Genomic DNA, 14,536 nt, shown 5'->3' on the forward strand with positions numbered 1-14,536 from the left:
ATATATATTCTATATATGTATATTTGCTACATACATAATATAATTATTAAAATGAGTGCAGTGGAGATCCAGGATTATATGCATATAAATTTTAAAACATGCAAAACCGTATTATGTATTTCATGTATATATTTTTTAAAAAGCACAGAAATAATAAACACCCAAATCAGGTGGGAGTTGGGGGGAGGGAGGGAAAGAGAGGGAAGGCCTAGACATGGGGCTTCAGGTCTATTTCCAAAGTTTGACTTTTTAATCTGGCAGTGGGTGTGTGGGTGTTGATATTATTTTCTTCTCTTTTGTATTCCTTGAAATAAATGCACACACAATGGATAAAGGTGGGGAGAAGTGAAACCTAGGTGTTCACCTGGAATGAGGAGGGGGAGCAGCACAGAGCAGGCTGCCTGTGTGAGGGACGGCCATATGGGAAGCCGCAGCTGGGAACAGGGTCAGTCAGCCTGCAGAGCTTACGAAAGTCATTCACCCGTTTACTAAAAAGTGGGGAGGGCCTGCCAAACCATCTTCCAACCGAAGTCTTGATGCTCGGCTGGGGCTGGGTTATCACACAGAGGGGACAAGCTGGAGCTGAGTTCAACTTCCAGAGGTTGCCCACCACAGAGGGCGCCCTCAGAAGTCAGACACTGCAAAGTTATTTTTGTTTTTCCCATGAGCCAAGAAAGACTATGCTTTTCTCCCCAGCTACTCCTGAAGGAGCTGGCTGAGTCGCCAGGGCCTGCTACTGAAAGAGGGAGAGAGAGAGAGAGGGACAGGGAGGGAGAGAGAGAGAAGAGCACAGGCCTGAATAAGAGGCCCAGGAGTTTTTTAGCAGAAATACTCTCATGGTTCCACAGCTGGTACCCTCATCTCTGTACCCACCCTGCCACACCCAGAGAATTTGCTCCTGGTCATTTGGCATTTAGTAATGACTACTCACCTGAATTTATTTTACTGATTACTGACACTGTCCCTGAAGATTTTCCAGACAAACCGGAACTAGACCACGGGTTGGATGGAATGAAATCCTTGCCCGGAGTTGGGAGGATGCCATTTCTTATATTTATTCCTGATAGGAAGAAAAGTTTTTAAAATGCAAAATATGCACCAGACTTCAGGCATGAAATTAATGCAGAGCTCAACTGGTCAAAAAGTTTCTATGGGTCAAGAACCTAAGCAAAAATTGCATGTGAAAAGAAAAGATGCTATCTTTGGGTTTAGTATGTTGACTCACTGGTGGGTAGCCTGAGAGAGGTATCTGAAACTTCTACCAACAGATCTGTCCCACATCTTATGTCTTGACCCCCTCTCATGCTGTCCTGGGCTTTATTGCTCCTGGACATCTCTGCTTGTCCCCTTCACAGACCACTGCCTCTCTGTCATCTAAGTTCCTCCCCATCCCCCCTCCAAAGCCCTGACCCCTGTAGTTCTCTGCTCCCCTCTTTCTGCTTTCTGTCCCCTGAGATTCCATCTTCTCATCCTGTGCTGATGACTCCAGTCTATACCAACAACCCTCACAGATTCCCTAATGTCCAAGGCTGCCTTGACCTTAACCTCAAGCCAAACCACTTTCCCTCTAGACCGCCCGCATCCCCACTTGTGTCAGGCGCTGCTGATTTCTGGGGAGAGAGCTCAGGCATGCTGCCCGACTCTTACCAGTTCCTCCCTCCCTGGGGGCTGGACCCAGTTTCCTCTACTAAGCTTCTTATCTTAGTCAACTATATAAACTAAAAATATGAGGCCTGGGCTCCAGCAAATACTCTTATGATGTTCCTACCAGTTCTGAAGAGAAGCCCCAAGTGCCTTCCAAAACAGAATCTCTGTCAACACAGGATTCCAGAAAAATGGTTTCTTATCAGTGGTCACAGAAAAGGGAATTGTTTTCATTACCAGGCAAGTATCGGGAGTGCTTCAAGTAGTGCTGCTTGGCTGCAGATCTCAGGGTGGGTGTGTCTCGCCTCTGATATGAAGTCTGGGTGGGGGCGCTGTTTCCTGTTCCCACGGGCTCAGAAGGCTTCAGGTCCAAAACACTCTCAAATCTGAATGGAGAGAACGTGGCTCAGGTCATGCGAGAGAGAAAGCATTGTCAGACGGGTAACGGTCCCCTCACAAATCCCAGATCCAGCCCGTTTACAGACGAGCAGACACTTGCCTGCAGAGGGTCTCATCGCTCTGTCTCTTCTTGTTTTTCAGGTCAATCCTGGTGAGGGATGGACTGAAATCCAAGTCATCCAGGTCAGCCCAGTCATCGGAGTCCTTTGTTGACCTGGAGACAAGCCCCCACCTTTTCCTACTCTTTGGCTTGATCTCACCGTTTTTGTGCTCCAGCCCAGCTAGGATTTTCTGTGTTTACAAGGAGAGAGGAAAAAAAGCAATACTTGGCATTAATGGAGCTCACCCATGGCTAATCCCCATTCTGAACTTTCTTGGTCACGAAAAGGAGGGTCCTGGGGCGCAGCATTCTCTAATACGCACTGCTTATCCGAAAGGACAACCTGAGAAACGCATTCCCAGACCTTTGTCTCTCCCCTACCCTGCACAGATTACGTCGGGCTTCATCTTATGGGGACACTAGTTGTATATGAAAAGAATTTAAAAAAAGAAGTTTAAGGTACTTCTCCCACACTGGGAAGATGGCTAGGTTCTCATTCAGGCCTCATCTCAAACAGTTGCCATGATTTAAAGTGTTATAAATAAAGATGTAACAGAATATAGCTAAGATGCCAGTCATCCCCCTCTTTTACAGAAAACAATAGAAGTAATATCTTCTTTGCCTTCTTGGTAGACCTGGATACAATTTAACTACAGAATTAGCTATAATAGGAAATTTCCAAACACACATTGCTATCGAGTCCTGGGCTGGGGTAAAGTGAAAAGTCTAGAGACCATCCTGTAACCTCATGCGGTATCGTGCACTGTGCTGGTTGGGAGCCAGAGCTCAGTAAATGAATACTAGTTGACAGGAAAAGTATTACTTTTGCATAAAGGGGTTAGAAAATCAGACTTTCAGACAGCATTATAAAGCTGCTGGTAATTAGACTCCCTGGTCAGGTTACTATTTGATTAAATCTAACACGCGTTGACTCCGTTTGAACTCCAGCCCAAAAGGAGAAGAAAGATCTTGGCCCCATTAACAGCCTAGCCTTAACAGCCATTAATGGCACTCATGGGAGTAACGACCTACAAATATTACTGTGGCACTTTGTGACTTTCAAAACATTTGTACAAGCAGCAGGACCTTTGATCCTCATGAACAGCCCTGTCCGGTGGGCAAGACAGACATAACAATCTTTTTTTTCAGGTGAGGAAACTGAGTGCAGAGGGATCAGTAACAGTGACTAATATTTATCCAGTTCTTATTAGGCGCCAGGTATTAGTTTAAATTCTTTCAAGTAGTCACTCATTTTAGTCCTCAAAATATTTCTATCAGGCAGTGCTTATTATCATCCCTATTTTACAGAGAGAAGAGGAGGAACAGAGAGCCAGGTGACATGCACAGGGCCACCGAGCTGTGAAACAGCAGAAATGAGATCTGAGACCCTGGCTATCTGGCTGCAGCATCCAGCTCTCAACCACCTATTTATCAGCTCTCGTGATAAACAGGCAGAGCAAGAACTTGAACTTCGCTCTTTAACTCCAAGGCCAAAGCTCTTCTCACAGTTTCATGCTATTACAAAGATAAACTTACTATAATTAGACTTTATAGGCTGAGGAGGAAAAAAACCAGTTCACAAAGTAAGTGATGTGAGAAGAGAAATAGGCCAGACAGGAGGCTCACGAGTGAATTTCGCCGCTTACCACTGGAGGGTTCCTGGTGTGGAGGGATGGGAAGAGCAAGGGGCTTGGCTTGTCCTCTGGAAGATGGCTTGGGTGATCTGTCCTGGACGCCTCTGCCTTGTAGGGGTACATGAGATGCTGAGGGGGCTGGCTGGCTAGATGCTGTCTCGAAGAAATCCGCATGTGTGGTTTGGTTGGGGGCTGGGCAGGAGGGACTGGCTTAATGTGAGGAGGTAGGCCTGCCTTTTCCAGGCTGTCCTTCTGTGGTTTTCCTGAATCCTGAAGGCTCTGTGTGGTGCCGCCCAGGGGGTGGCCAATCTGGAAGTAAGGATATCGAAGCGCCTGGAATGACACATAGGGCTGCTTTAGGATAGAAGTCTAGCAGGAAGGTTAATACCATCAGCTCACAGGGCTACGTTCCATGAGACCAGTTTACTACAGTTTCTTAGTCTAAGCCAACTACGGGGTGGGACAAAAGTAGGTTTACAGTTGTGAGTATGTGAAACACAGTTTATTCTTGTATTATTATTTATTAACTATTATTTTCCATATGAACAACTGTAAACCTACCTTTGCTCCACCCTGTATAAAACAGCACCTTGAATCTGTAACACCCCTTGTGATTTTTCTTATCTAAAGTATCATCAAATGCGTGTACTTAAAATGATCTGCCTAAAGCAGCCAGTTACACTGCTAGTACCTTTGCAACTACTGGAAAGTATTCTGGCTCAACACAGATCCTAGTTTTGTAATTTATTTGCTATATGTCTTAAATATAATACTTCACCTTTCTAAGCCCATTTATTTCCTCATTCCATAGGAGAGAAAAAAAATGATATAACACAGTGATCCTGGGGGGCCCTGAAGAATCAAGTGTAAGATAAGCAGGTATATCTGCTTTACCCCGAAATGCCAAGAGTGTAACGCGTGACAGAGCCAAACCTTGCCTATCAGGATCAACTGGTACCCAGCCTTGCTAGTTGTTCTGAATAATCGAGTTTTCTAGATAGCCAAGGGATAAATCTTCCAAGTTTTTCTGAAATATTCCCTGTCTTCCCTGGTCTTTTTCAATGAAAATCACTGAACATAACCTTTCTTAACCCCTCTGGGACATAGTTGTAAACATCTGTAACTACCAGTGCAAGTACAAATACAGAGGCAAAAAGTGTGAATACTCTGGTACAGGTCCTGGGCCCTGGCATCTAACTTGAAAATTCTCCTCCATAGTGCAAGTATAAATACAGAGGCAAAGAGTGTGAATACTCTGGTACAGGTCCTGGGCCCTGGCATCTAACTTGAAAATTCTCCTCCATAGTCCCATTTCTGCAAGTCTCCACTGACTCAGGGGTATTTTTAGCTTTTCTGCCACAATTCTTGAAAGCACGCAGTGCTCTCTAGGTTCCCTTTTACAGAATATTTTTGTTTTTATATGTGTGCATCCTTTAAAACACTGAGTTCATCAGAAATCTTCCTTCCTGCCCTGAGAATATTTGTGCATTTCATCCCCAGAGTGCATTTCTGAGAGCTTTCCTACCCTCTTGAGCTATCCAGAGCCTTATGGTACCAAGTTTTGGCTCTTTCTTCTTTGAGCTTTGGAAAACTGCTTTTCTACAAGTCTTTAATCCCCCAACTACCATCTCTCCAGCTCTCACAAGGCCTAACATCACATCAGCAATGTCTTCAAATGTCACTGTCACTTCTGCTTAGCAGAATCATCATTTCTGATTAGAACTGGTCACCTTTTTAATCCCCTGAGCAATGTAACTGTCAATGAGACAAGGTGAGAAGGGGCCAGACACAACTAGTGCAAAAAGCAGCTGGCAGGAGGCATGGGCGTGCTGGAGTCCACAGTACCACCACACCTCTTTGGGGTGCATTTTATAATCTAAGTCGAGGTGACCTGGGGGAGGGTGGGTAGAGAAAACAGGAGGTATGGGGCCAGAAGACCTGCCATTTGTGTGACTGAATTGCAGTTGGTTGCACTGTCTGAACTAACTAGTTACTAAATGAGTGATGAGGGCAAATCACTTAAACTTTCTGAGATTCAGTTTTCTCATTTATAGAATGAAAAGAGTAATACTATTTAATGGGGTTAAATTCGCACAAAAACATACTAAAGCATTTATGAACTATAACGTGCTATAAAATGTTTATCATGGTTATTATCCCAGCTCTATCTCATCTGCTGTTCTTTCTCTGTCATCTGTAAAATGAGCGAGTTGGATTTTAAAAGACATTTTCAAATTCCCTTTCAACAACCAGCACTGACTTATAAACAAATTGCTACATAATCTTAACTTATAAAGAACATATTTGAAAGCAATCTCCAAACACAGGTGGATATATGTTTATTTTCATTTCCACATATATGGTGATAGATCATGTGAACTGTATGCCAGTTTTCAAAGCAACTATATTGTTTAAACTTCAACTACTTTAACCTTACACACTTTCAAACTATTTTAAGTTCTTATATATAATACACCAATAGTGGTATTCAATACTATTTTTTTTAACCCATAATACCAAATAAAGTACTTCCTGTGAGATATATAGGACTTATTCAGAGTTAGATATGAACTTCATAAGAAATGCATCGAACAGAAGAAAATGGAAGAAAACCTGACTAGCTGTCGGCCGTTTCTTGGGGTCCCACTGAAGCAGGTCTCTCAGGAGTTGAATTGCTTCACTGCCAGCGTTGGGAATCAGGGTCTTTAAGTTATTGGGTACGCACTGGGGCCAGCGGAAATTCATAGCACTTGAAAGTTGGTAGCCTTCTGGCCAGTCGGTCTGAAAGAAGGAAAAGATAGAAAATCTTGCTCAGCTGACTCGCTGGGACAGCAGTGTAGATCCTGGCATGTGCGCCCATAAGGGAAAGGCAATCATGTCACACCCACGCCCATATCCACTCTCCTGGCACCGTGTGTGATGACTGACCCACAGGAGGATGCTATGCGGAGACCAGAAAGTACACGAACTCTGGGAAAGTATAGAAAAGACACTGGATTTGCTACTAACTTGTTTTATAACCTTAACACAAGATAGCTCCTCTCTTGAGATTTGGGGGTTAAACCAAATTAATATTTTACCAATTGTGTTCCATGAGGCAGAGGTTTTAGAAACTGCTACTAGGACATTTGGGGGAAGGAATAAAACAAAACACCTTGTCCCAGTTAAATAAATTTGTCAAAACCTACATATCCCCATCTCGATGATTCAAAATGCACATGCTGAGAAGTCCCGCAGCAAAGAAAGTTGGACCGCCCCAACTCAAGCTCTCTGCTTTCCCATCCATCATACCTGTGACACTAAATGCTAGAACAACGGGAAAGGACAAACAAGTGATCTTTAAGGTTGGCTTCTAGTTCCAACACTCCACTATTTTACAAGAGACGTTATGGTGTAATTGTGTTTTGTGTTGTTGTTTTTTAAAGTGAAGTGGCTTTATGTATTCCTTATATCATTAATTCACTTAGTTGCTGAATGCCTACTATAGGCGTAGTGTTGGGTATCCAAAAATAATCTGATGTAAATCTTGCCCTTAATGAAATTACTGTCCAAAGGAAAAAATAAGATGTTTATTTATAAACAGTAATACAGCCTGGCTGGTGTGGCTCAGCGGTTGAGCACAGACCTATGACCCAGGAGATCGAGGATAGATTCCCAGTCAGGGCACATGCCCGGGTTGCAGGCTCCATCCCCAGCAGGGGGCGCGCAGGGGGAGTACAGGAGGCAGTGGATCAATGATTCTCTCTCATCATTGATGGTTCTCTCTCTCCCTCTCCCTTCCTCTCTCTGAAATCAATAAAAATATATTTTTTTAAAAAAGAACTATTATTTTAATTAATTAATTAATTAATTAAAAATAACAGGAATACAGAATAAAAAATAGGAAAGGTTATGAGAGGTATGGACACAGTTATCCCCAGGAGGGGAGACTCCAGCAGGAGACTCTGGAAATCTTGAAGAGGTGCCACTAATGATTCATTCAAATGACTTAGTAGTTTCTTTTGAGAAACTGGTTTGTACCAGCAATGGTGCTAGGACCTGGAAAAAGAAACACAAATAAACACAAGACAAACCCTTGCCCTGAGTGAGCATAATGTCCAGGAAACAGATATGGACACAGATGATTATATTAATAACACAGATCACAGTGGAAGGTGGAGAGGAGATCAGAGGAACAGTGGGGAGAAAGACGATTTTGGGGCCTCAGAAGAAGAGCAGACTGGGGTATGGGACAGACCTTTGCGTATATGCAGAGCACTGCAGTGCAGAGATTCCAGGGCACATGGTGTGGGGGGGGGTACAGGTATGAAGTGGGGGCAGGGAATGACAGTAAGGGGGCTGGGTGATGAGGAGCCGGTGAATATTTTTAGGAGGGGAGGACAGTATCAGACCTGTTCTTTAAGAAGGTGAGCTGGCTGGAAGATAAGCTGGGGGGAAAGACTTGAAGGCAGAAAGAGTGACACCCCCAGACAGGAAAGGGGAGCACGGCCCCGTCTGTGATGGCAGCAGCGGACTCCAAGGACGAGAGTCATGTGAGAGATGCTGTGCAGCGACAGTCAGCAGAGTTTAAGGACCCACTGCCTGGGTGAAGGGAAGGGGAGTGAGGGAAAGACACTCGGCCTCAAGGCTGGGGCTCTGGGATTATGATGGGACCACAGACACAAATGGGGAATGAAAGAAGGGAGCTGGTTGGGGGAAACACAGAGCAGCCTGGTGCACCTTAAACCTGCACAACGCTGTGTGTCAACTACATCTCAGTACAACTGAAAGAAAAAGCAAATAAGCAGTGATGATATAAAACAATAAAATGCATAAATAAATAATTCAGAAGTATAAAAAGTGAACTAAAATACTGAACACCACATGTAAGGTAAGAAGTGCACAGAACATCCAGTGTGTTTGTGTTCTTTGGGAGAAGTTTTTAAAAAGGCAAACTGTCAGGCATGTTGAGTCTGAGGTGATGGGGAGGGCGTCTGGAGAAAATTCCAGAGATAAACATGTGAATGGAGGTATAAAGGAGGGAGGTGAGGGCTACAGGTTACATTCTGAATAGCTCGTAAGTGCTGTAGCCATGAGAATAGAGGAACTCTGCAAGGGAGGTGGGGTGCCCTGGCGGGCAGAGCAGGGGCCAGGCCGATGTCTTCTTGAGAGAGGAGGGAGCCAGGGCCGTGTCTGAGAACGGGGGCGTGGAGGTTACTGAGGTTGAGAGAGAGATTCCAGAAGGAGCAGGGCCAGCAGTGATCACGGAGCCAGTGCTACACAGGGCGGAGGCCAGGGAGCTGGCTTACCTTTTTCGGGGTCCCCAGGACTTGGCAAATTTTGAAGATTGTGTCGATCTCACTGGCCCCAGGGAAGAGTGGCCTGAGTGTATACACCTCGGCCATGATGCAGCCCACGGCCCAGATGTCGATGGGGGAGCTGTAGTTGGTGGACCTCAGGAGCACTTCTGGAGCCCTGTACCTGGAGGGGCAAAGGGGAGCTGCCTGTTACTGCTCCCTCTGGCCAGAGTACATTAAATACACCATCAATTCACTGTGAGGATTTACAGATTTCCATTTTCTGTCTAGCTCAGTGTGGTACGTGCAGGCGTCGAGACTGGCAACTGCTGCGGCTGCCATCAGAAAGCAGTGTTTCTATCCTACGGTACTTTCTATTGCGTCGCCTATTTCCTCTCCACAGCCTCTTTGAGAAACACAGAGAGCGAGAATAAAAGTGAGGGAAAGAGAGGTTGAGAGAGAAGAGTAGAAAGAGAGAGAAAACGTAAAACTTGTTGTCTGTAGACTACTTCTTGGTTGTGGCCAACTGCTTAAATCAAATTCTTAGGGCCCGAAAGCTTTTTAAAAAAAAATTTATTTTTTGATTTTAGAGAGTGAGAGGAAGGGAGAGAGGAAGACAGAGTGAGGGAGAGGGAGAGAGAAAGGCATCGATTTGCTGTTCCACTAATTTATGCAGTCATTGGCTGATTCTTGTATGAGCCCTAACCAAGAATCGAACCCACAACCTTGGTGTATCCAGACAATGCTCTAACCAACTGAGCTACCCAACCAGGGCCTGAAAGTTTTAATAATAGCAATAAATCTGGTTAGTCAGAAAAGTCTTTGGAGAATCTTTTACATAACTCTTTTAGTAAACGGTCCTTAGGAAGGTCTATAAAATATTATTTATATTATGGAAAAGCATAATGGATTTCCTTTAAAACATTATTTACAACACAAGCTTTTAAACCCTGTGCAAGGCCAACATACACATATGTTTTCAATCACCTGTTTCTCTTAGTGAAAAGTTAATGTTTGTGACATTAATATTATCCTCAATGTAATGATATATTTTTAAGGAAATGTAATTAAGTAATTTTAAAGAAAATGGTAACCACCATCTGGTAGATACATAATCTGTGTACGGAGGTCTTGATCGGATTTCTCGGGCCAATCCAAAGTCTGCAATTTTCACAAGTTCTGGTCCCATGCAGAGCAGGTTTTCGGGCTTTAAGTCCCGGTGGAAGAAGCCTGGAGAGACAGTGGAGAAAGAATCAGATGCGAGGTCGCTTCTGCATCACCCTTTGCAGCTGTATTGCCCGTTTCATAACAACTGTAATTTGAATTATAATTCAGGTGTGACACTGAGGGCTCTAAATATTCATCCTTTGGACTGCTCAAAGAGTCATTCATTTCTCTTTGATGAATTCAAAATGTAAAATTATTCCAAAGTTGATCTTCACAACTTTGTTCCAAGAGAGAAAACTTCTTTTAAAATGTCAAAACTCAGTTATGGGCTGAGATAACTGCAAAAAGAAATTGTCATTCAAGTAAAAAATATCATTTCAAAGACAAGTTTTATGGGTACTGAGAATTTATACCACAATTACGGAAACACAATTACGAGTTTTGTTCAAGAAACAAGGGATTTATGAATGTGACTTACTCATAGCTGAGATTCTGGTGTGTGTTGCAACAGATGTTTAAATGTTAAACACTACTTTGCCTAATGAAGAAGTAGAGGTGCAGCTGTACAGCGGCAGCTCACGTCGTGAAAGGCAAAGAAAACTCATCACAGGGGAAGCCGGTCTGGGCTACAGCAAAGCTTTGGGGGTGCATGCAGGAGATAGTCAACATGCCAACCTTTCGGGTGCACTCGGACACCCACTGATCAGCTATATATGCCCAGAATCCCCCCACTTATGGAGAGCATTGCTGACATAAACTTCATTGTATGTGACCCTAAATCTCAATGGAACACCCAGGCTGGAAATACAACTCCGTTAATGCTGCTAATGGTATTGTTATGTGCTATCATTACCAATGTTGTGAAAGTTAGGTTCTAACTAGTATATTATGGAAGAAATTAACAGCCATCACTGAAGATCCACACAACTCCTCAACTATCTCTATGCTGGTAATGTTCAAATCTACATCTCCAATTGCCTCCTCTACCCCTCTCTAGGCCGATGCCCCTAATGACAGCAGCTGAATGTCACCGTCATCCCACATTGACTTGTCCCAAACCATCTCTCCTTCTTGAACCTTGATAAGATACCCAGATGCCTCATAGTTAGATTGGATCCATCTAACTTTCCCTAGAAAGCCATGGAACTGTCACATTTTTCATCAAAATACCTCCTATCTGTCCTTCGTGCCCTTTCTCACTGGCCCCTCCCAAATCCTAGCTCTCGCAGCCCATCCCTGCTCTGCCACTTTCTAGCAGGCCGTCCTCACTGCAGCTAGTCTGGATTACCACACTTCCTGATCATTCAAACACTGTCTTTCCCTTGTCACTGTCCCATCACAAACACACACAACAAAACCTTCCATGGCTCCTTTTTAAATTATTTAACAAGCCTGAACTTTCAGTCTATCAAGAGAGAGAAAATTATTTCCCAATAGTTACCACCGATATGTGTGAAGTGTGCTCTAATCAGGGAAAATTCCTCATTTTCCTTAGGTTCCCTGTATTTATTCCCTTTCACAATGTTATACCCTTGTACTTTTCGTCTATATCAATTCCAATCTTTGTCTTTCTTTAAGACTTGCTTTGAGTTTCCCTTCCTCCACGAAGCCATTCTAATGTGTTAGCATTCATTCATTCATTCATTCATTCATTCTACCAATAAATATTCAAGGAGGGCCCACTCCATGCCAGGCACTGGGTTAGGCTCTGTGGATTCAGAAGCAACCCAAATGGTCATGGGTTTTGCCTTGGTGGATGTCATAGGCCCTCTCCTATAAACTTGAGCAGAGAGTTATCATTTTCAGGTACGTTAAGCCACTCTCACTAATCAGATGCAGCACTTTACAGGTAGAGGCCATGGTTATAATTCTTCTTAATGTCTAATGCAGTGGCAGAACACAGTGGCCTCATAATATGTTCTTGCTGATTGGCCAAGGACTTGAATAGGTTTGTAGAAAATGTGAAGCAACTTAATGGTGCCAAGTAGGTAGGGGCAACAGAGAGCAGACTAGGGCTGTTGGGAGGGGGGAGGAAGGAGGCCTCACAAGACAGCAGCTGAGAACTGAGAGAGAAGAGCAATGACCCTGATGCAGCGTGGGAGACACTGAGGGCTCAGAGTGGGAAGTCCTCATCACAGAGGGCATTCCAGCAGGACTAAATCTACATGTCAAGGTCATTTTCCAAAACCCTTTCTGTTCTAGAGGAAGAGGTGGGTGACTGTAATGTGGTTATAAGTGAAAAATGCACTAGGTGTCATGTATCACAGAAAGCAACATGTTTTAATAAAAGGACACTCCTCTCTGTTCATTCTGACACCAGGGCTTAGTACTAGGTGAAGTTCCACATGGGTAGTATTATGACACAGTGATGTCTGTAAGGTGAAAGGCTGGTTGAGATAGACAGAGTATAATAACAGAGCCTAAAACCCAGTACACATAGAAGGGCTGAAGGTACAGAAGTGATCGCATGCATTCAAGAGGGCCTCAGGAGAGAAGAGAAAGTGCTTCCTTCCACCAATGAGATGCTTCTGTTTTCCATAATCCAAGCCACTGAGGTCAAAGGAATTAGACCTGGGTTAGACCAGAGACAGGTACAGTGAATTTCCTACTTGTACAGCGTATGTATATGTATATATATGACTGTTTATATGTAAATATGGGTATAGAAAGAAAAAAATATATATATATCCCCATTGCTTTATTCTTTATCCTGCCATTGTACTAATATATACCTAATGGCTTTCCTCATACCAATTCCTGAAGTATCCTAACCAAATTAAGAGTAAATTAAACCTAAATTATAGGAAGAACCAAACTTGAGGCTGTCAACACAACAAATTCAAACAGTAATTCAGTATTAGTCAAAAATGGCCTTTAAAATGAAAGAGTTTCTGATGAGGGCAAGTTTAAATGGCTTATTCTCGGCCTAATTAAATAAAGATGATCAGCGCCCACCAGAGTGGGCGAGGTCCATTCTAAGTGACTGTGTAACTGAGTCACTATGTTTGGACCCTCTGTTCTTCAGAGCAGCATCCAGCTTCCAGAAGGCCTGACTGCATGCTCCCATCTTGGAACTGGCTTAGGAAGCTGAAAATGCACAAACGATTGTTAGAGAGGGGCCTTTCATCAGTGCATCCAGGATCCTATGGGCCCTGAAGATATGCGAACAATGAGACCATGGTCTCTCTTCCTAAAAACTCAGAGAATTAAAAACACCCAGTGAGAAATGAAATGGTAGACATTGTTTTCTTACTGAACAGATGGGAAAAGTGAATCATGGTTGGTGGGTGAATTATTCATAATCCTACCAATAAATGTGCCACAGCTGTTACACTAGGGAGCTCTGCTCTGTCCCCCTCAGTTCACACAGCTAATCTAGATTTTTGGTTCTGGTCTTCTCGTGTCCAGATTGGGTGAAATTATTATTCCTAAACTTATGTGGCATTTATCTTATAATGAGTCATTTGTGCTCCAGCTCCCAAGCCTCACTGCCACCATCTCTAACACCCACCTCAACAGACTTGCATCTTCTGTTCAGTTCATCCCACCACATCGGCTTGTGCTCAGATACACATGTTCTTGCACTCCAGGCCTTGTACCTGGCTTCCACCCTGGGTCATGCTCCCATAAATGTGGACTACTTCCTCCCGTCAGTCAAGCTTTATTCTCTCCCTCACTGCTAACTCATCTTTAATTCTACTTCCACAGAGAACATGTGCACTAATGAAGTGAGGAGAGCGAAGATTCTGGTTCCCAATATGTCCCTCTAAAGCAGCTTTCTTTTCTATGGATCATACTTCAGGCCCCAAATAAACAACCAGAGAGAACATGGTTAGGAAAAAAATTAATTGCAAACAGGCTCTTAAAATTGGCTGGTGAAAACTGTATCTGTCAGTTGACACATGTTGTCTGTTATACTATATTTGAGTATGAGCCTTTATAACTAGAAACATTTATGAATATGTCTGTGGAATCTAGCCCTCTGTTCTTTTCATTACTGAATAATAATAATAGCAATAGATATTATTAGCCTTATGCCCATGAGCTCTATTCCTTGGTAATTAGAAGTATAAGACCCTCGTGTCATGTACATTTACTTTTCATCTCCATTTTAACAAAATATTGCTATTTCCGCATGAGAGGCAATGCTGCGTAGTGGTTAAGTGTGCAGACCAATCAGATTGCCTGATTTCAAATCCCAGTTCTGTTCACTGGCTGGCAAATCACTCACTCTCTCTGTGCCTCACTCCCCTCATCTGTAAAATGGGGGAATAACAGCATCTACCTCGTGAGGTTGTTTTGCAGGATATCAAGGT

General features: G+C 43.5%; 1 protein-coding gene across 1 annotated transcript in view; it reads right to left on the reverse strand.

Annotated features, from left to right (window-relative positions):
* The window catches only part of CILK1 (ciliogenesis associated kinase 1), a gene marked incomplete at its 5' end in the record, with an annotated part of 34,110 nt that overhangs the window by 6,215 nt on the left and 13,359 nt on the right, over nt 1-14,536 (reverse strand). Inside the window, 7 exons of the mRNA XM_081139836.1 lie at nt 932-1,060; nt 1,882-2,030; nt 2,144-2,334; nt 3,790-4,110; nt 6,391-6,558; nt 9,066-9,237; nt 10,151-10,283. Coding sequence (XP_080995962.1) covers nt 932-1,060; nt 1,882-2,030; nt 2,144-2,334; nt 3,790-4,110; nt 6,391-6,558; nt 9,066-9,237; nt 10,151-10,283 — 1,263 coding nt within the window. The remainder of the gene's footprint in view (nt 1-931; nt 1,061-1,881; nt 2,031-2,143; nt 2,335-3,789; nt 4,111-6,390; nt 6,559-9,065; nt 9,238-10,150; nt 10,284-14,536) is intronic.

Source organism: Miniopterus schreibersii (assembly GCF_964146895.1).
Source record: "Miniopterus schreibersii genome assembly, chromosome: 6".
Taxonomy (NCBI): domain Eukaryota; kingdom Metazoa; phylum Chordata; class Mammalia; order Chiroptera; family Miniopteridae; genus Miniopterus; species Miniopterus schreibersii.